This window comes from Sylvia atricapilla, chromosome 2, assembly GCF_009819655.1.
Source record: "Sylvia atricapilla isolate bSylAtr1 chromosome 2, bSylAtr1.pri, whole genome shotgun sequence".
NCBI lineage: Eukaryota > Metazoa > Chordata > Aves > Passeriformes > Sylviidae > Sylvia > Sylvia atricapilla.
Window position 1 is genome coordinate 36,074,329 of NC_089141.1, and position 21,536 is coordinate 36,095,864.

General features: G+C 37.9%; 1 protein-coding gene and 1 non-coding gene across 4 annotated transcripts in view; both read left to right on the plus strand.

Moving 5' to 3' along the window:
• The window catches only part of CEP295 (centrosomal protein 295), a 39,452-nt gene that overhangs the window by 10,952 nt on the left and 6,964 nt on the right, over positions 1-21,536 (plus strand). For 2 of the 3 annotated variants that reach the window (XM_066341318.1, XM_066341317.1), the window contains exons 7-20: positions 1-184; positions 1,969-2,160; positions 3,038-3,262; positions 4,533-4,663; positions 6,495-6,707; positions 7,757-7,848; positions 7,991-9,062; positions 10,026-10,194; positions 10,334-10,486; positions 11,871-12,092; positions 17,461-17,567; positions 19,062-19,176; positions 20,796-20,956; positions 21,188-21,347. In XM_066341318.1, coding sequence (XP_066197415.1) covers positions 1-184; positions 1,969-2,160; positions 3,038-3,262; positions 4,533-4,663; positions 6,495-6,707; positions 7,757-7,848; positions 7,991-9,062; positions 10,026-10,194; positions 10,334-10,486; positions 11,871-12,092; positions 17,461-17,567; positions 19,062-19,176; positions 20,796-20,956; positions 21,188-21,347 — 3,196 coding nt within the window. The remainder of the gene's footprint in view (positions 185-1,968; positions 2,161-3,037; positions 3,263-4,532; positions 4,664-6,494; positions 6,708-7,756; positions 7,849-7,990; positions 9,063-10,025; positions 10,195-10,333; positions 10,487-11,870; positions 12,093-17,460; positions 17,568-19,061; positions 19,177-20,795; positions 20,957-21,187; positions 21,348-21,536) is intronic. The other variant, XM_066341316.1, reaches the window with a different exon arrangement.
• Positions 18,732-18,815, plus strand: LOC136358291 (small nucleolar RNA U2-19). The gene has a single exon (XR_010743052.1). It is a non-coding gene; the product is annotated as a small nucleolar RNA U2-19 (small nucleolar RNA).

The window sequence follows — 21,536 nt, forward strand, 5'->3', positions numbered from 1 at the left end:
GACAGGGAAAGACTCCTGGAAGAACTGGAGCAAATGCAAGCTCAGGATCGGATGCGCAGGAGACAGGTTGTGGCACAGATGCCACCTCAGCTTTCAGTGCCACCGTGCAAACGCATGGAAATAAAAGAAGAATGGCAGAGAGAACTGGAGTATGCATTTGAAGAAATGTACAGTGAAGACAGGAGTAAGTTCTTTGCTGGAGGTTGCTGAATCTGGTACCCAGTAAAGGAGAGGCTGCTGCAGCTGCCTCTTCCCAGGTCCAGCTGATAGCAAGGCCATGTGTGTTTTCATAGTTGGCACACACACAAACAGCCTTCCAGGCTTCTCAAACAGGGCACATCCATACAGCTGGCTGTGCAGGCCAGCAGGGAAGACACAGCACTCACGTTAAGTACAAACAGCACAAATTACTTCCCTCTGTCTACTGCTCTGACTGATCAAGATGAAGGCCTTTCAGTGGGATATGTGTCTGTAATATTGTATGTATCCCTCCAGCAGTTGGTCTTAGACACTCAGTCTATCCAGGCGTTGTCCCCTGTATCCCAGGTTTCCTTTCTGCTACACTATGGATCCTCCTCAGGTGTTACCCAGTCTATCCAGTGATTCATGCTGGAGCCTGGAGCCTTAGAGTTTCCTCTCGTATTCATGTATGCAGTCAAATGCACATGTGCTCAAATAGGAGCTGTGGATCACTTGGTGAATAGCTTTAGACACTCGCTCTTAGCTGGCAGCTGGCCCTTGATCCTTAGTCTTCCCAGTTGCTGGCTCATGGGATGTGAACCCCCAAGATCTGCTGCTCAACTCCAGTTTTTGCTGCACACACCCAGCTGGACGTGTGAATGTATGCACAGACATGTGCATGCTATGGATTCCTCTGGGAACTGACCTTGTATACTTGGTCTACCTGGTAGCTGACCTCTTGTAGTCTTGGAGATGCACACACATGTTCTGGCAGGTTCCTTAGGATCCCTTCCTCTCCTGTGTAGCTGGCTTGAATGCTCGGATCTCCTGATCCCTTCACTGGACAACTTGTAGGTCCCCTGGCCTCTGCAATACGCAGCCCAGTCTTACAACTTCTGGTGTGTAACTCCTAAGCCTCTTAGAGTGTTCTTGCTGGCTAGTCTGGCTTGTGATTTGCTAGCCACTGCATGCTGATACTCATACCACGTAAATGTACTCATTATGGCCTCTACAGTTGGCAGTGCTCTGGACACAAGTGCACCTGTGACTTCTGGTCCCTGTTCCAATTGCTGGCCTTTATATATCTATGCACACACATGGATACAAAACACAGCATTCCTCACATAGGAAAACAGCTACAAGTGAATTTTGTGGGAAGTCAGAACAGACTGTCAGGCACAGTGTACTGACAAGTGTACTATCTCATTTTATCTCACTATTTTTGCATTTTTATCTCATAATTGTTCTGCCCCTGACTAACTCGATCCTTTCCTTTCCCTGCCTTGGGTTCCTGCCCTAAGTATATGGAACAAGCATAGAATTCCAAGGGCAGTAACCCCCTCAGTACGGTGATCATGGGAGAATTCCTGTTGTTGCAGTCTTCTGGGATTTCACACCTAGACTGTGCAATCACTTTCCTTTGGCAGCCTTGTGAACAGCCAGGTCAGGGTGTGTCTTTTCCCCAGTAAAGTTACTGGGATCGTGTAATTTTTCTTGTGAACTACTTTTGGTGTAAAGCTGAGCCTTTCATCACATCAACTTTTATTTTTAAAAACATAGCATATTCTAGTGGAAACTGCTGTGGGGGTTCTGAATGAATAAATGGCTGTTGATCTAAATGGTTTTGAATCTTACATTTTGGTGGGGGGAAAAAAGTTGGATTAAATCTATTGTGAAATAACCTATTGATATTTGGATTTCCTGGGGATTTATGTGAGTGTATTCTTACAATGTTGTTTGATTTGTATTCCAGATGGTCATTTTATTTTGTTGTGGTCTTTTAATTAGACATGAAAGGAGACCTGATTTTGCAGTTTGAGCCACAACCTTTGCCAGCCCCTTCTGACAGAGCTCAAGATAATGATCTTGATATCTCCTTGGAGCCTGAATCTGCTTGTGACACTCAACCAGAACTTCCTTGTGATACTCAACCAGAATCAGAACATGTTATAGAAGAGGAGGTCCCTAATGAACCAGAAAGTAAGACTTCTAAGCTTCATATTTAACTTAAACCTTTTCATTTTATATTAGAAAAGACTAGTCTAGTATATCAAATAAATTTTAGTAATAAATAAAATGCCTTAAGTAGTAAAAATTCTTAATGTGAGTAGAGTAATTCAGTATAATTTGGTTTATGTTTAGCTTAGATGATAATACCCTAATGATTATGAATTTAAAAAGGAAAATGTGACTTGTTTTTGTGATATGCTTCAGTTCATTAGTATGGTGAGAATACTTTTCAGTTGTAAGAACTACAGTGTTAGTAGCCATAATTATTCCTGTGTAATTAGTATAAATTATGGACTGATGCGGGAACGTAAATATTTTCCATTTCAAGATATTTCAAAGTTGAAGCTTTATAGTCTGCTTATTGTGTGTCCTTTATGTTCAGGTTTGTGGTTGAGCTGCTGCATATTGTGAGTAGGCTGGCAAGGATGCATGAGTGTGTCCTGTTTGCTCGTGGCATGTCCAGGGTCATGTGGTGTGAGCCACAAGTGTCTCAGTGAACTTTGCTGCTTGGCCAAGCACTTCTGCATCCCTTGGGTGGCAGTCTGGTGTTTTGTCTGTGGTGCCTTGTGTTGCCAGTCCGGATAGAAAGCAGAGGGGGGATGGTACTGCATATTTCTGGTACAGTTTGATTATAAAATGCTGCATCCAGCTTAGTCCTTCTTTTATAGCTTGCAGGGACAAATTACTGTTTCTCTCTTTCAGGTAAGAGAAAATTTTGCTAAGATTTAAAAAATACACCTGAGCTATTTGTCCAACTCTGTAAGCAATAAAAAAACAGAGGTATTTTTTTTTATGATATGAAGATATTCATTACACAAAACTCTTTAACAGTATATATTCTTTATAGGGCATGAAGAAGGAAAGACTTGCCAACCTCGATCAAAACTTGCCTTAAAGAAATTGTTGAACAAAATTAGAAGCCAAAAAGAGGAGTGGACATCAAAAAGTGAGAAAGAGAGTCAAAGTGAATTTGATACCATTGAATCAGGCACACTTCCTAGTGAAAAGAGACCATTATGTGATCTGGAACTTAACGAGGAGCAGCAGAAGAATACAGTGTCTGAAGCCAAAGGTACTCAGTACATACTTGTATCAAAGTTTGTTGTGTAGGAGCAAAAAGACTTGTACAGTGGGACTATGACAGTAACTGTGACAAAACTGTTTAAAGAACTTTCAGTGTTAAATGTTTTGTCAGGTTGAATGAAAGTACAGTGTCCTATCTGTGCCAACAAGGCATTGTGGGTTTGTTGAAACCACAAATAGGAGAGGTTTTTGCTCCTATGTCCAACTTGTCCATTAAGATCTTGAGAGGAACAGATGTTCAAAATGCCTTTCTATGTTTTAAATCTCACTCAAGTTGTTGTCACACTTGGTGTTGCTGTACTTCAATAGGTGTTTGCCTCCAGGGATAGAGTTCTCAGTGCAGAGGTCAGCACTGAAGTTCTGTACCTGTTGAACTGGAAAAGCCACTTCCTTTGGAGATTCACAGCTATAAATGCCCAGGACAAGCATAAACTGATGAGATTTTTTTTTTCTGCTTTTAGGCACCATTCTGAAAAGCCTTTTTGTAAAATTGGAATTTATGGCAATTGAACATTGCAATTTGTTTGATAGCCTAATCATTTTGGGGTGACTTCCCATGTCTGTCCTTGGTGCCCTTCTGGTTAGGCTAATGCTGAATTTGTGATCTTGTATGCTGTGTGGGATTTCTGAAGTTTTAAAGTGATGAAGTCGTGGGATGTGTTTTGGTTGTTTGGGTTTTTTGCTTTTGGGTTATTTGCTTTCATAGGGTGCTTGTTTTTTTAAACAAGATCAAGTGATTTAGTCCCATCTTGTACAGGACTATGCCAACATAATGCCTGGGGATTGGAGCGTGCAGCATGAGTGAAACCATGCCTTGGGGAAAATGTGCTGCTATTTGTAGCTAACAGTACAGCACTGAGACTTGCTTTTTGTGCAATAGCCAAATGTTAGATCATTTGCCCAGTACTGCCAGTTTTAGACCCTCTTTGTTCCAAGAGGTAATGTGTAGCTTTTGATTCTTAGGATGAACTTGCTCTTGGGCTCCTCAGTAATATTAGAAGTAATTTTCAGTCCCATTGAAGCTGGGTCATTACAGTAAGTTCAAGAAAGACACACAATAAGGAACTATAAAGACTTAAATGATAATAAAAACCTGATTTTCTGGCTTATGGAGACCAGCCGAGTAGTAGGATATAGATCTTTCTAAGAGCGGCTTATGCATTTTGTTGAGAGATATTGGGAATCTGTAAAGCAAGATGTAAAGAAGATCCAAGGCTGACTCTGACAGCACTTACAGCTAAATAACATGTATATTGTAGACCAAATGAAAATGCTAGAAAATACAGCTACAAATGAAAAATCAGCTCAAATCCATCCTCAACAACAAGCAGCTAAAATCAGAATGGAAGAGGCAGCTAAAATCAGAATAGAAGAGGAGAGACAGAAGCGGGTAAGTGTGTTTGTATTTATTCTTATCTCAGTTGTGGTGTAAAAAAGTGATTTACAGAAGATTTGAAAATGTTTCAGGTTGTACAGGAGCTATAAGTGCTCTTAACATTTAAACTTTTACTGTAACATTTTCTATACTTCTCAAAAATGATGAAGATGTAGCTGGGATTTAGAATGGAGTGGAAACCCCCAGTTTCTTCAAATCTAACAAGTCCTGTAGGCAAGGGTGATCATGGTCAAATGAGAGTCCCAGTTGTACATTAATACCTTTTTCTTATAAAGGAAGGATATAGTCAGCAGTACACAACTCTGAAAACTTTATTAACCCTGTGTAATAATGTAGGAAAGTCTATGGGATTGTGTTTAGAGTGAGAGGAAAAGCATACGAACTTTGAGTAATTTTCTTATTTTGATTATCTAGGAAGGTTATCTAGGAAGCAAATGCAGAAAGTTCTTTGTGTCTCTGGGAATGCTATATTTATTACATTTAGAAAATAATAACTTTATGCATTATTTCATTATATCTATTGTGTATTTGTTTCGTTGTATTTTAATTTTTGTTGTATCCCTAGAGACCTACCAGCTGTTATGTGGTGGATTACCAATTTTAAAAAAGAACTTGAAATTTGGATCTAAGTGCAGCCTCCAGTTGTAGAGTTTAAATTCAGAAATAAAGGAAACAAAAACTGATGAAATAGTAATATTCTAAAGAAAAATAAAAGCAACAGATCCTTTATGAAAGTGTGGCTACTTTCTTTTGATGCCTTGGGAAGGCTGACCTGGAACAGAGACTGGACAGAGCTAAGAGAATAAAGTAGATATTTATTAAAGGGCCTTTAAGGATACACCTTGGGCAGTACAAGAGCCTGGCTGGGGCTACACCCAAGGTGGACCCAAAATAGTCACAAAATGGACAACCAGCCACAAGGTCTCTCTCACACTTTTATAAGTTTTGGTCCATTTGCATATTAGGGTTTAATTGTCCAATTACAGCTTCAGGTTATGAAACCTGTTCCTTCTTGTTTTCTCTCTTCAGTCCACTGTCGTTTATGCTTTTGGGCCTGAAAACTTGTAACATTTGAACTTTCATTTCCTCCCACTTTGCACCTGGCCAGGTGTGTGTACTTCTGTGTCCACATTGACTGTTCTCAGGTCTGGCGTTGTGTCGGGTTGCTTTTCCTGACATCCACATTCAGACTGTCATTAGAGGCTGTTGTCCACTTCATCTTTGCCAGTACTTGGAAATTTTTCTTTGCTTTCATTCTAAAAGCACACATGCTGTCGATAAGTGTGGATCTAAGTGAATTGTAGCTGATAGGTACATGGAAAGAGAAGAAAAATAAACAGACTACTTCAAAGGTTTATGGACTGCTCTCAAAGCAGTTATACATTAGCTATTTCAGAAGCCTTTGTAAAGCTTGAATTAATGTTCAGATGTGTTGGACTCTGATGAAAAACTGAGTAAAATGCAAAATAGATTTTTTAGGTAAGTTCAAGAAAGGATTTCTTTTGCAGTCTGTAGAAAATGACAACATATCTTGAGTGGATTATGATTTTATCCATTTTATTAATTTGAGAACAGATGATAATGCAATAGTAAATGGATTCAGGGATTGGTAGAAATATTGAGCTAGCAAAACAAAGTTATTCCTGTAGATTTTGGAACTACTTTTAAAGGCCTATTGCAGTTTAGAAATACCTGTCCCTGTAGAATAACAATAGAATTTCTTCTGTAATTTAGAACAAAGGTTTGTGTGTGGTGGTGTGTGCAAGCAGTCTGGTTTCTTTGTCATTCAGTTCTAGAGATTCCCCCTCATTTTTCTTTTTGATAGAATAAGGAAATAGAGAAACAGAAACAGGAGCAGCTGGCCTTGATTAAAAGAATTGAGGAAGAGAAAGCTCTTTTAGAGGCTGATTATCTGAAGATCCAAATGCAAACCTGTTTGGAGGAGGCTAAGAAAAAAAAAGAAGAGGAAGAGCAAGGTCAGCTTGTGCAAAGCCACAGGCTCCCTTCCACAGATCAACAGGACCAAATGGAACATGAGGTGAAGAATTACAGAAAATTGTGTGTAGGTTTTTATTTACAATTATAATAAAACTAAAGTACACCATTTACCAATTCTAAACTATATCAATTAAGACAATTTTTATTTCTTAGCCTGTGAAATAGAAATTTGTATGTATTAAAGCTTCCTTTTCTAGTGTTCAAGCTTCTATTTCACATAGCATCACTGGATCCAAAGGGGTGGCATGAATCTGTGTCAGGGGAGATTTATGAACTATGAAAACTATGAAAAAAAAGGTTGTTAACTAAGAGGATGGTTGGGCACTGGAACAGCTCCCAGAGAAGTGGTCACAGCACCAAGCCTCTCTGAGTTCAAGAGGTGTTTGAACAGTGCTCTCTCAGGTACATGCTGTGACTCTTGGGGATGGTCCTGTGTTGGACCAGCGTCCATTTCAACTGAGATATTCTGTGATTTTATGATTGTGACTTTTGCTGTTGTATTGTCTCTCTATAGTCTGAGGGGCAGCACATCTGTTTATAATACCTGTTAAGTAAAATCGGATTGTAGTCAGATAATGATTGTGCATGTAGATATAGCCCCTTCTCAAGAAGGAAAAAAGAAATAGTGGGGAAAAAAAAGACAAAATCTGCCTCTGTCTTTGTTAAATCTCAAACAGCTGCTCAAAGAAGAGAAATTTATGGAGGATGTTGAAGGATGGTTTTTTATATGTAAAATCTTGTTTCATTTGCACAACTGGTACTACTTTGAGAGTGATTGCCTTGGAAGTGCAGCTACATTGGCTTATTGTTCCCTGAATTTGCAGGGTGTATTTACCTCTTTAGGCTGAGCTGCTGTAAGCACCACTGACTTTGATGGTATGTGCAGAGAGAGGCTGTAGCTGTGGGCCATCTGTTCTAGAAACTCCTTTAGCTTCATTGCCTCCGGCTGAATTCTCACAGACTTCAAATGTGGTACCCAGCGGCTTCTGTAAACTTAGGCAGAAGAGCACACAGCTTAAGGTCGCTGCCATAACACTTTTCTGTGAGTTAGTTGTATATGTGCAATTAAAATTACTTTATTTTGATTAGACTGGAAATGTATCAGAAACCAGGAGTCCAAGAGAAGACAGTCACAGACAGATGATACATAATTTTCAGCAACGCCTTCTGCAGCAAAAAAGGTAAGTGTCTTTATGAAATGTAAAGTGTCTTTATGGGATTCCTCTTCCAAGTAATTTGAATTGCCTTGATTATTGAAATTGATGTTTCTTTTTGCATCGCTCTGAAAAAATTCATGTTTGTGCTCTGTTCATTGTCATGAAGGTTGCACAAACAAACAATTGCAGAAGCTAGAAAGAATCTGCAGAAGTATCAGAATACACTGAAGCAAAGGTACTTGTCTACTTCTGAAATACCTTTGAGCACAGGGGAAACAAAGTCCATTAATTCAGAGCCTGTCTCAGAGCTGCTCCCACAGGTGCGAGGAGCACAGCCCACACAGCACCAGGCATCGGAACAGGTTCATGCCCAGGAACATGTGTGGTCGTTACCTGCGTTTTCAGGAACATTGGGTATGTTGGAAAAGCCATCCTCTCCGAGGCAGGAAGAGCAAGTGGTGCTTAATATTTGTGCTGGAAAATCAGTGCAGTTTTCAGAAGCATCAGAATTGAAGCATGGAGAGTTTCACTTGCCCTGTGGCTACCCTTCACAGGAACAAGTGGGAATGTTTGAAACTGCAAATAATCACATGAGAGAGCCATTCCAGTCCCATTTACTGTCAGGGTCAGTCAGGAAAGAAGTGACTGCAGTAAGAACACAACCAGAAGCACGCCAGCAACATGTTAGATTTATTTTGCCTGCAGAAAGTTCTTCTGAGTCTTCAGAAACAGTACACTCTAAAGAGTTATCTCAGAAGATACCTAACAATCAAACCAAGACAGAAGCTGGGGAGGAGCATCCATTTAAGACATCCCTCATGCCAGCAACAAAGAGATCAGCCTCAGCTGATCATTTGGTCTGTCAGCAGAGATCTGTAGAGAGCAGCATCAAAACAAGCCCTGATCAAATCCTCAGTCTTTCTGAACCCACAATTCTAGTACGTGAAGAATCTAAAGCCCAGAATGTTGAGGAGTTCTTGATATCAAAAGCAGGAAATGCATCTTTGTTAGATTATTCTAATATACTGAGTTTAAGGGACAAAGTGTTGGCCTCATCAGAAAGCATCCAAGCTCAGCAGAAGTATTTGAAAGAATTGCAAGAGCAGCTAGATGCACAAAGAGAAGCTCTTCTTTTTAAACAGAGAATACAAGAAAAACTACTTTTACAGAAGCAAGATAAATTGAAGGAACAGATGCAGAGACAGCAAGAGGCTTTGAAAGAATTGCTAAACAAGCAGGTAAGCTTTATAAACACTTTGGATGGGTAATCTTCTAGTAGGTGATCAAAATTGAAGTCAGTGGTTTACACCATGGAATGTTGATAGTTTTAGGTGATTTGCCATATTGAAGGTTTTAATTAGGACTTCTAACTTGTAATCAGTACTTTTCCTCTGTAAAGCTCTAAGAGCACAGTTTTGTTAAGTGTAACAAAAATACTGGGAAGGTCTGTGTTTGGTCTCTGAACATAATGCCTATTGAAATTGTTTATGTGGTCTGAAATATGTGTAGATAGGGTTGTCTTCATATCTATAAATGCAGCTCTATGTGTAGAACAGCCATTGTATTAAAAATATTTAAGTAATACCTGAAAGGATATCATAGGCATCTTGAATAGATAATTTTTAAAGCTTATCTATTTGTGTGTACCCACTAGGAAACTGGTTTGGCAGCTACAGTCTTGAGCTGTAATTTGCTTGTTTCTCAGTAACAGAAGAAAAATCCAAGTTTATTTTTGAGCTTCTAAAGAGCCTCCTTTTTCCTCTCCTTGTGTTTTTTTGGTGTTTTTTTTTTTTTTTTAACAGAAGCCATCATAGAAGAATAACTGTTCCCTGTAGTTCCTGTCTTTTGATTTTGCAGCCTCCAAGCAGCTAAAATTCTTGAATTCAGGAGCTGAAAAACTAAAAGCAGATTTTTCAGGAATTGTTCCTGTTAAAAATGATGAGTAGTCTTGATCAAATCTCACAAAGGCCTTGAAAATGTCTAATTGTGGTTTAGCACATTAGATTTGTAGAGCTCAATAAAATACCTTCATGTCCAAGTGTTTTTGTGAGCTAGCCAGATCTGTCTGGTATTGTGCATAATTGAACTACTTTTTCAACTTGCTCAATATTATCCTGCATGGAATGCACACATGAGAAAATACTCTTTTGATAAATGAGTTTAAATATAATCTTATATAAGGCTGCTTTCCCCCTTTTAAGGTGAGACATATGTACCCAAATGAAGAGATGACAAAGGCACAAAAACCTGTCATGATTGAGAGAACTGACTTCTTTCAAGTCTCAGAAAACTACCACCAAGAGAGTGGCAGGAATAAATCTCATGGAAGTGAAACAATTTCACGGTGCATTGGTCCAGTTGAGCAAACTGGTAAGGCTGTTATGTTACTTTTCATTACAATTTTTACTGCTTTACAGCTGAGATGGAGTTCTCTTTATCTCTCCAAGTTAATTTGAGATACGTGTGTGTGTACACATATTATTGCATCATACTAAACTTTGTTTTGCAGAGCAGCCTGAGAAAGTTCTCTGTAGAGAGCAGAAATGGAGGTCTTCCAAACCACCAGTGACAAAAGTCAAGTTAGGGCTTGGTTTGGAGCAACATGAACTTAGTGTTATACCAGAGGTAGACACACCGAAGAGTTGCAGCCTCTCTTTGGCAGGTAATGTATAAAATATATAATAAGTGCTGTTATGAGTAGTAGATTGGAGGAATATAATCTTTTCTGAGGCATCTTTGAGATTATTAGGAAATAATAGCTGGTGCTGTTGCCTTTCTTAAAGTTTAACTTATATACTAGCAAAGTTGTAGTTCAGAAAAGTTTATTCTGTGAGTGTCTGTCTAGAAAAATGTAACTTAAAATTTCACCGGGAAAAGAAAATTCAGTTACTCCATGACCTTAGTTCCCTGTTGATTTTTCTTTTGGGTAGGACCTGTGTTAATAGGCAGTTGTAATTCTAAAGAGAAGTTGGTAGATTTTGTTTTAAGGTTTACCTTTTGATCATACCAAGAAAGTGACTTTGAAATCTTTCAAGTAAGGTGTTAATATCCAGCTTCTACAGAAACTTCTAGACCATCTTTTTAGGTTATTTTTTCTAGTTAAAAAGCACTTGCTGCAAAAAGAATTTGGAGAGCAATAAAAATTTTATAAATACATTTGTTACCATCTGCAAGCAATGCTTTGTAATTCTCTATAAGGAATATTATTTAACAAGTACAACAAAGTCATGTTTCCCGAAGGTAAACATTTAATTTTTTTCAATGTCTCATCATATCTAAAATGTAATGCGTATTTTACAAAGTTTTTATGTTGTGTTCTTAAAAAGGCTCAGCAGAACAATGTATGTAATTATAGGCCCATCAGGCTGGCATTCATTGCAAAATAATGAAACAGCTGATATGGGACATCCTTCTATTAAAGAAAAGTAATTAATGCTAGTCAGCATCAGTTTATGCAGAAAAATTCTTGTTGGACCAATTTGATATCCTGATTAGACAGCAAGTTCTGTTGGGGAAGGTCTTGATGGAAGAATATATTTGTTCTCAAAAGCACTTGGCTTAGTAACTTTCACTTAGCTGTATAATACTATTATGATCCACAGGTGATTTATTCCTATATTATCAAATCATTGGTCATGTAGGTAGTCAAAACTTGAGATTTTTATTGGATTGAATAGCCAAAAAGGGCTGGGTTGTAAAGAAAAAATCTTTAAACCAGAGCAGAGAAGTTGTATTACCTCTGGATCTGGAGAAGTTACTGCAAGTTTTCTTGGATTTGCTGTGTGAAAAAATTTGAGTGTTTTTTTTAAGAAATGCTTTGGTGGAGGAGCTAGGAATTAGTTTTTGTGAAGTCCATCATCTGTATAATCCTTTAGCCTTTATAATGCATAGAGTGATGTGATGTGGTTAGCCATAACATTAAAATAGAGACCATACAAACTGAGCAGTTTACTTCCGTAGAATAGAATGTGCATCTTAATGTTCCTCATGAAGTGCAAAACACTTCCTTTTTATACCTAAACTGATTACAGATGTTTCAAATTCAGATAAAACAGATGATGGTACTGCAGAAACTTCTCTGATTTCAACCTCTGGGAAGTTTGCATGTGTGAAACATCACGGTCATGCTCCTCATGAAGGCTCCTTTCCTTTGGGCATAACACACTCTGAAGGAAAAGCCTCCCATGGAAGTCCAAGGCAAACTAGTCCATCTGGGAGATTATTAGAAGAATTGCTGATGATGGCTGCTGAAACTTCATATGAGTCAGGTGAGGAAATCCTGTTCCTTCAAGAGCACCATTCAGCATTGCTGATTTTGCTGCTGTTTGTTTGTATAATATGACCTGACTTGTCAAAGAACATGCAGTGCTATTTAATGCTATTGAATTTTGAGTGTAAAAAAGGGTGTTTCAATAAGCGCTTGTTTCAGAATGAATGAGTTTTTATCTTTTTGGTTTTTGTGATCCATTACCATTCTGGTAACAAGTCCACACTGCAGTACACTTCACTGCTGGTCAAGAGTTTCTTGTCCAGGGCATGTGCTTTTCGTCTGTAACCTCTAGAACTATACAGGTTTGCAGGTATTCCAGGTGGGAACCTGTTTTGGGCAGACCAGTGATGTTCCTGATTTAGTACCCAATGGCTCTTGTATTGATACAAAGGAGATCAGTGCTTAAAAAGACCTCTGGAGTGTTAATGTGTAGATGTAGACGTCCACTGAAAGATCAGTGTGTATAAGAAATGACTTAAAAATATGGTTGAGACAAAAAATAGAAGGCTGAGGTCATTGTCAGCTCAAAAAAACTTTGAAAGAATCATGTGGCAGACACGAAAATTGAGAATTGTAGAATGTTTCAAATTTAAAGACCTATAAGGATCATTAAGTCAAACTTCTCCCAGGATTACCTAAAACTAAACCATTGCCCAGTTGCTCCTTGAACTCTGATGGCCTCGGTGTTATGATCACTTCCCTGGGAAATGTGTCCCAGTGACTGACCACCCTCTCAGTGAAACACCTTTTCCTAATGTCCAATCTGAGCTTGCCCTAATGCAGCTGCATTCCATTTCCTTGTGACCCATTGCCTTGTTTAGTGTCAAGTAATTATTTTGTATCTGCAATTTCTATGTAATTAAGAAGTTGTGACTATCAGCTCACAGTGCATTAGCCTTGACTCTCAGCTTGTGAGACTAACACAATGCTAGAGTTGAGCCAGACACCGGGAATTTTCAAGCAGCTGTGACAGCTCTCCTGACTAGGAAAAGTCCATGTGTAGCCAGTATTCAAGAGAGGTCCATTCTACTTTGACCTTTTCTAGTAGCCATCATAGGCTTTTCACATGCTCCACTGAATATGTCAAAAGGAACAACAGTGCAATATTGATTGTAAGGACTGCTTTAGCTTTATTCTTGTCTGTCTGTGAAGAGCTTTTATTGAACAAGAACAGCTTTGAGGATAGGCCATGTTCATAGGTGGCAGTTACTCTGATTCCATAAAATAAAACAAGTTGTTTTCGTTATCAAGAAAAGTTTTTGTTACAAAATTTTGTGAATGTTCAAAATAATTTTGTTACAGGGACATTGAAACCTACTAAACATGTTATGGGTAACTTGACTGGCTTTATAAAAGAACAAAGATTACTAGTTTGTAAAACATTCACTAAGGCAATTTGAAGCTTATTATAAGATGACAGGATTGAATGGTCCAGTACAGTTTTCAGGATCCATCTAAAATATTATTGGAGCTGCAGAGGAGTTCTCAGAAAGTTGGCAGGTTTTGTATGCCCATTGTTAAAAGCAATACAACTATGTAGTACACATCTCCTGGTTCTGCTAAAAGTTTCACCACTGGCCCTAAGCTTTAATTTTTCATGTAATTTGCACTGAGACATCATTTCCAATTCAACCAGATTTACTTGGATTTGGAGTTGTTTTGAATAAGTACATATAAGCTCGTTTTCCTTCAGCCATTTCTTTATTTCTCAGAATGCCCCTTTTGAAGTGTATCTATCTTTGAACTTCTAATATCATGAAAACACTTCTTCTTTTAACAATATTTGAAGAAAAGACTTGTATTTTTCTGAGTAAGTTGTAGAATCACTGCTAGAGCAGCAGTTACCAAATTAATATATCTTGGTGTAGTGTCTTTTTGTGCTATAGAATATTATATATGAACAGTGCAATAGTTTATGTAAGAGGATTAGGAAACTTCATGTGAACCATCTATATTAAAAGAAAAAAAACCCAAAACCCAAAATTCTGTGATTATGTGTTTAAGAGGATTGCCCTCTTGAGCAGATCAGCTACCAAAAGTGCCAGCAATAATCTTGATAATGTCTAGGCTGTGAGGCTCTCTGGTACTTTCAGTAACTAGTGTGGTATTTCAGCAAGAAAATCTACAGTCCCTTGCACTTTAAATACAAAGTTTATGAAGGGAAAATTTAAGGTTCATTTTAGGTTGTTGCTTATGATTTTTTATTTAATTTAGTTTTTAAATTTCTTTTCTACTTGATTCTTACCAGAACATGTTTGCATTTTTCTCATGTTTTCAAGATACAATTATATCTCTACAGGTAAGAGCACATGAGTACTTTGTGTGATCCTTGACCTTGTTCTTTGAAGTTAGTCTTGGTCATTTGAACCTTTGACCAAATAGTGTAAGTCTCTACAATTCACAAGTTGTGCTGCTTTCATGATTGCAGAACCACTAGATGTGTACAAATCCTTAGTCACAGCTCACATGCTTTTTCAAATCAGACATAAAAGATGAAAAGAGAAAGTTGGAAAATCTGCTTCATATATGCAGATGCTTTATCAACAAAGGTGAGTTTTCTTTGATAGGGGAGTTGCCTTGGGTAGCAGGCAAATTTTTTAGAAGTCTATAATTAGCTGCCTCTAAAATTTAGCTGCCTCCAGTGTCTCTAAAATGGGTCTTAAGGACTGTTTGTGGTTAGGGGGGTGAATCCCTGTGCTCAGTATTGAGTGGTTGCAAGAGCTACTCAAACTGATCAGCTGGTTGCAGTCAGAGGATGGGTAACTGCTGAAGTGATGTTGCATTGGGTGCCACCAGCAAGCCTTAAATCTGAGTTCTCTTTTACATGTTACTGATGCATTGATAGGATGAGTTGGGAACTTTGGACACTTATGTTCTTTCTAATCCTATTTTGTTAGAATGAGCTAATAGAATTAAAACTGTTAATAGGGAATTGCAGAGTAACCCTGCAGGTGAGACAGGCAGTTTGATGCCATAAATCTAATTTCCTGAGAAAGGCAGCCTGGAACTAGTGACTAGGTTTGATACATGCACCTCTTCCACAGTTCTCCTTGAGGACATATCAACAGGCTTGTCTCTCTGCATTCATCCGCAGTGGTTCCCTTGAACAGTGTTCCAGATGTGATTATCTTCATGTGTTGCTACTCTGTACAGGGATGTTATTCCAAGCATGAGGTTTTTTTGTGATTCAAGCTAACTTAAGATTTCAATTTATTTTCAGTAATCACAAATAGTTGTTCATAATTCAGCATTTCAGCAGACCGTCTTTTCCATTACCAGTTTAGCTTGAGTTTGTTTGTTTGTCTACATGGCTGGATTTGGACTAATCCCTGTTTATATGTTGTCTTCACTGAGTGGTTGGTTTTTCAGTCATTTGTCTTTCAAATTGCACTCTAAAATACTTGTTGCTATTTTAGTGCCATTTCTGTTGGGAGAATAAAAAAGCATTTGGGATATTACAGATTCAGCTTTTAAACATAAATTCTTCATGACATTATGGTGGCCAGGAAGTTAAAACATGGAAGTCCCATGTTGATGTCAGGATGCTGTGAGGAACAAGAACCTCGCACTATGATTTTAGAGGAGGGAGAGAAGACTGAAAAACCCTCCTTTATGAATCACCAAGTACAGGATTTTTAAGGATACTAATATCATAAAGTCATGGGATATAAGCATGGATTTTTCATTAAAAAATTTGGTTTGTAGCATGAAATGGATACTGTTCATCCCTGGTATTAATATCACAGGAACAATGCAGGTTATTACAGTTCAGTAATGAAACATTTGTAACATAGCTGTCCATAGAATTTATATACAGGAGATTCTTAAATGCTTGAATCTCATCTCTAGTGTATCCTGAATTACTGCCTGTCATGGTGATATTCTAGAGAAAACAAAATACTTCCTTTAGAAAAATATCTCTAATGTTGATGGAAAGGTATCAGGAAATGGAGAATTATGTGGTAGCTTGTTCCAGCATTTACTTTTTTATTAAAATTTAGAATATATAGTCTATTTCTTGTTTCTGAACGTCTGACAGCCATTTCTAGACACTGCTTCTTGCTATTACTTTAGGTTTATCAATCTTTTGTACTATGCGCTTTTTCTCCTATGGAGATAATTAAATAGCAATTGATTAGATGATCACAGTTTTCATACTTCAAGGAATTTTCTTGAAGGCCTTGCTAATTTTCAGCATCCTCTGTATCCTGCTCCAAGGAAGAGGGGAGACTTGAGCAGAGTACTTGGTCTCTAAATGGATGTTTTTTGGATGCAATTCTTTTCATGTTTTGTACTTTCTCCTAGATGTCTACTGGGTAATAGTGGCTGTAAGAAATCTTGGAATTTTTTCCTCTCTCTGAAATGATTTTCAAAATGATTCACATTTATTGAGAACACAATCTTTATTATTATGACATCTTATCAATCCATTACTGTTGTTGCTTTACAGAGGAAACATCTCCCTTTTTATTGTAGTATGAATTAGAACAATCAGAGTTTGCCATCTGGTAAGAAACTGAGTTTCAGCATATACGAAGTACAAACTAGAGTTAGGATTCAGAAGAAGTTAGATCTGCCTAAATAGAGAGTCTTATAAAAGCTGGGGATTTGAAATGTCTGTTATTAGCAGCCTTTTTAGAATTGGGAGAAAACACACCTACTTCACTTGTGTTTCATTTCAGTTTCATACTTGGCACTTCTTTCTTGGTAACTATACTGGAAGTAAGAATATGTATTTGTTTGTGACAATTTATTTATAATCATAGAATTGTCAAACTTTGAAGGTGCTTATCAGCACTGAATACAGAAATTGCATTTTTTGGGTGCTGCTGTAGTAGTTTTTTTGCACAGATACTGATCTTACTTTTATGTGTAAGAGCATTATGGCAAAAGTGACTCAGTTCCATGGTAGTAGTCATGCTGTAGTTAAGCAGTTCAGTGTTTCTGGTTTCTCTGATTCACTTGGAATGTCTGCTTTTCTTTGTGATCATTGTAGTGGTAGATTGTAAAGGATTCCCCTCACTCCAGTGAAATGATTGCTGTAACACTGGCAAAGCCACGTTTCATTCTGCTAAGCCAAAACATGACTTTCGAGCTCTTCCTGCCTGTTCTGTGGACAGCACTCAGGGTAGTTACACATTTTAGGGAGGCGTGTCAAGGACCACAGGTTGCTGATGAAACTGGTGTTACGGTGGAGCAAAAGCTGTTGTGTAGGTGAGAAGAAAGTTGTTAAGGATGGGCAGAATCAGTGCCCAAAGAGTGAGGCCAGCAGCAGTGGAGTGACACTGCCCTCTGCTGTGCATTGCTCACTAGGAACTCGAAAATGGCTTTTTGTTCCTTATTGCTTCTGTTACTTTTATGTTCAGCCCAGTCCCAGGATTCTCAAGTGTCTGAAGATTCACCAGTTGTTGCTGCTGAAGGTGGAGAGAGACTTAGAACAAGTTCTGGACTATCATTCAGGCTTAATAATACGGTTGGTCATATCAAAATAGTCATATAAGTAATTTTTTATTTTGTGATGAATCCATCTTTCTCATTTTGGGTAGTGAAGAGTGGGGGCACTATTTTAGATGCAGCAGTAATACAAGCACCAAGTAAAGAGGTAAGTAATCACTGTGATGCATCTGGTGGCTCTGTTCCTGTTCATTCAGCATGGGATGCTGTTGCCCCTCTGTCAGGGCACACTGTGAGCTTACACTCAGCTTGCTGAGACTCCTTTTTCACAGTGCTGCTCCCCAGGCACACCCAGCTGGGACTGGTGCTCTGGCTTCTTCCTTCCCAGGTGCTGGACTTTGCCCTTGCTGAGTTTCATACCATTCCTGTAGAGGCAGCCTTAGAGGTACTTTTGGATTCCAGCCCTGCTGTTCACTGCATGGGATGCTCTTCCTGTCTTAATGTATCTGCAGATTTGATAAAAGTGAAGTGTCACCTCCTCTAGGTCATTGCCAAGGACAGACCCCTGTCTGTTTGTTCCTCACCTTCACAGAGGTTATAACCCTTCAGTCACTGACTTCTGAGCCTGATTATCCAGCCAGGTTTTTACCCTTCTTACTGTCCATCCATGCAGGTTGCAACATCCAAACTGGGATCATAGAATATTGTGAGAGTGTTAAAAGCCAAAACTAGCACCAGTCTCCCTCCTTTCTCCCAGTCAAAGGTTCCATCATTTTGCTGGCAGATAAAAACAGTATTTAAAATGTGCTGTGTATTACATGGATATATATAAGTACCTTAGGATGTAAATGTTTTATATGTGTATGTTAAATATACATATATATATATTTATGTATGTATATAGTAGTACATAATGAAAAATGTAGCAGAAGGGTTTCCTAGATTTTTTATTTTATTAGGGCATATTTTAAGTCAGAGTTTGAGAAGAACTGTTCACATCTAATTCTTCAAAATCTTGAAGTGCAAGAACCCTCATTATACGCTTCATGACTTTGTAGAGCTTACCTTGAAATTAAAGAAGATAATGCTTTAGAAGATTTTGTGTATTTTAGTTTAATTTCATAGAAGTAGATTTTAAGTCTTCTGTAAGCAAAAAGCTCAATATTGGAAGTACTTATAAAGTTCATGAGTTTTTAATGTTTTACATATATGTCCCTCTGAGATCCACAATTCTACTGAAGTGGGTCTGTGATGAGAAATAGCCAAATCTGACCACCAGAAGATAAAACAATCTTCCTGGTGTCATGATTTGTATGCAGTTCTGAGAGGCTTTGTATGAGAGTGAGTGTGTGTCTGTATGAGAGAGAGAGGGGAGGGGTCGTGTTGGGGAGTGATGTGCCTGGGACATGGGGTGTGAGTGTGTTGTACTGAGCAAGGATGAATCAGTATTTGCCTGACTGTGCAAAACATGAAGGCTGCTACACTTGAACTGAGCTCAGGATGAAATGTCTGGATTTAAAGTTTTACTTTGAACATGTGAATACATGGTAATAGGTGTGTTACTTTATCCTAGGAAGTACCAGGTTCAGAGGCTTTCATGCAACGAATACCCTGTGATGTAACTTCAACAGTTTCCACTGGCAGCTTTTCAACCAGGGAAACATTGAATGCAAGCCCTGTTGACAGTGGTGAGTTCAGATTTTGTTGTTCTTGTAAAAGGAAAATTGTTGTTTAATTTTAGGGCAGAATGGGTCTAACTCACTGAACCTATGTTCTGAAATGAGCTTCTGTCAGACTTCACTGAAGGTTGATTAATACGTCTTACAGAGTTGAGTATAACCAGAATGTTTCCTTAGGTGCTCATGATTTTTTACTTTTATAGTAATACTATTATACATCTGCTTTGGCAAAGGCTATTTTGAGTTTTATTTTGCAGTTGTAACACTAGCAGCTTCCAAGTGGCATTTTTTGTTTTAAAAATTATGTTCAAATGATACCTTGATAAAAGTTTCCAGATCAATATGTATCATAGATTATTGCAGAGCTATGATTGTCTTGCTGTTAAGATACTTGTTCCAGTATCTGCTTGTCACCACAGTAATTCTTAATGACTTATTTGTGAAAATGTCAGTTGCATGCCATATTGACTTTTAGTAGCTCTTTGGGAAATATGTGTTCTTACTGTTTTTTGTCTGTAGTCTGCCTCTCAATGTTGTTAGTTTTTCATAAAATCAAACCCAATTCCTTTATAATCAATACATAAGTGCTCCTTCCTGACATTATTACTTGTGATCATGGAAGTGAGTTTGAAATCGATCAGATAGTGGCCCTTGGATTTACTTCCTTTGAAGCTTAATATTCTGTTATTCTGATATGCATCTGATTTCTTAAGAAACATATGTATGTGTGTTATTCCATGTCTATAAATCAATTTTTGAAGATTACAGTTTTTACAGCCTGAGATTTAAATGGCTCATTTTAACCCTAATGTTTCAAACAGATGTTTAGTAGTAAACTTTATAACTCAGAAGACATATCTGTGTTTTATTGATGTAAGAAAGCTAAAGCCATTTCGAAGATCATTTTCTTGTAGTTTTTCTTCTCTCTTGTTTTTTAGCTGTGAAAGAGAAGTTTTCTTATTTGACTGAATAATTTTTTCAAGTCTAGCTGTATCTTTGCCATACACTCAGTGCTTAGTAATGACCTTTTCTGGTAGCTTTGTGCAATTCTTCTGTAAGCTTATGAATAAAGAAGGGTTGGTGTATTGTTTAGGAACATGATTTTGGTTGTCTTAATCCCTCAGATTTCTAGTGTTGGTATAAAGCAATTTCTGTTTGAGCACGAATAAAACCACTGTGGGGTGTCATAAAGATATTCAAGATCACATGAAAGGATTGACACATTTATATGCAGTAGGAGGTAAAGATGTGCTAGTTAGCATAAAACAGAAGTATTAATTCTTCTCTGATTTTATAATTTCATTATTTCCTAAGTCTACGTTCTGTGAAAGTGCTAAGCTGTGAAAGTGCTATGTACTGACTGCTCCCTAATTAGATATTAGCAACTTGGATTTGTGAAAATGTGTGGTAGGGTTTGTAGGAGCGTTGACAGGAGACAATTAAAGAGACAATGCAAAAGGTATTTGTATATCTGCAGAATTTTATAGGCTTTATTTACTGCATATAGAAACAACTTGTGATATGTCCGTGGTTTGGGGGTTTTGTTGTTGTTTTTATTTTTATGGAGGGTTGTTTTTGGGGGTGTGAGTGATGTTAGTTTGTTTTTAAAATTACCTCTTTTCTTATAGCTCTAGCAATTGAACTCTATTGTCCTGAAATGGAGAGACATTTTCCAAACTTCCATCACCAGATCTTTCAGCCTTTGGAACCAAGTGTTGACTTAGATACATCATCATCATCATCCTGTTCTCAATACAGAATTTCCCAACACAGTAGAGAATTTAGCAAGGTACTGCAGTAAAAACTCTAGTGGAGAAAAGGCTTTGGTTGAAGGTTTTCGTAAGATTTAAATGGATAATCCTTATACTATTTAGAAAAAACACAGCAATATTTTTTATATACGTAGATTGCTGATTGTAGCAGAAATGTGATCCAAAAATTAAAAACTACCTTTTCCTTTTTATCCTTCATATTTCTGAGAAAATTAATCTTAAACCAAAATTATTTTTTATGCCACTAGACTTCAGAATTTTCAACGGAAAGTCCAGACATGTCTACATTTCTAGAAGCAAAAAACTCCAGTCTGAACAGACAAAGAAGCAGTCTGCCTTCTAGTCCTGGAATGAATGGGCAAAACATTACATCAGGAGAAGGGTCTGCTAGAGAAAATGCTACTCCAGGTATGTTCAGTGTAGTCACATCAGTGTTTTCAAAGTCAGCTTTGTGTCAGTGTATAAATAAATACCAGCCCTTAGTGTGGGTTTGCTGTGTTGAAGTGGGGACAGATGTGGCTTCTCTCAGACCTGCTTAGAAATGTCTTAACTCTGCTGTACTGCCACACACAGTCTCCTCCACCACCTTTTAATGGT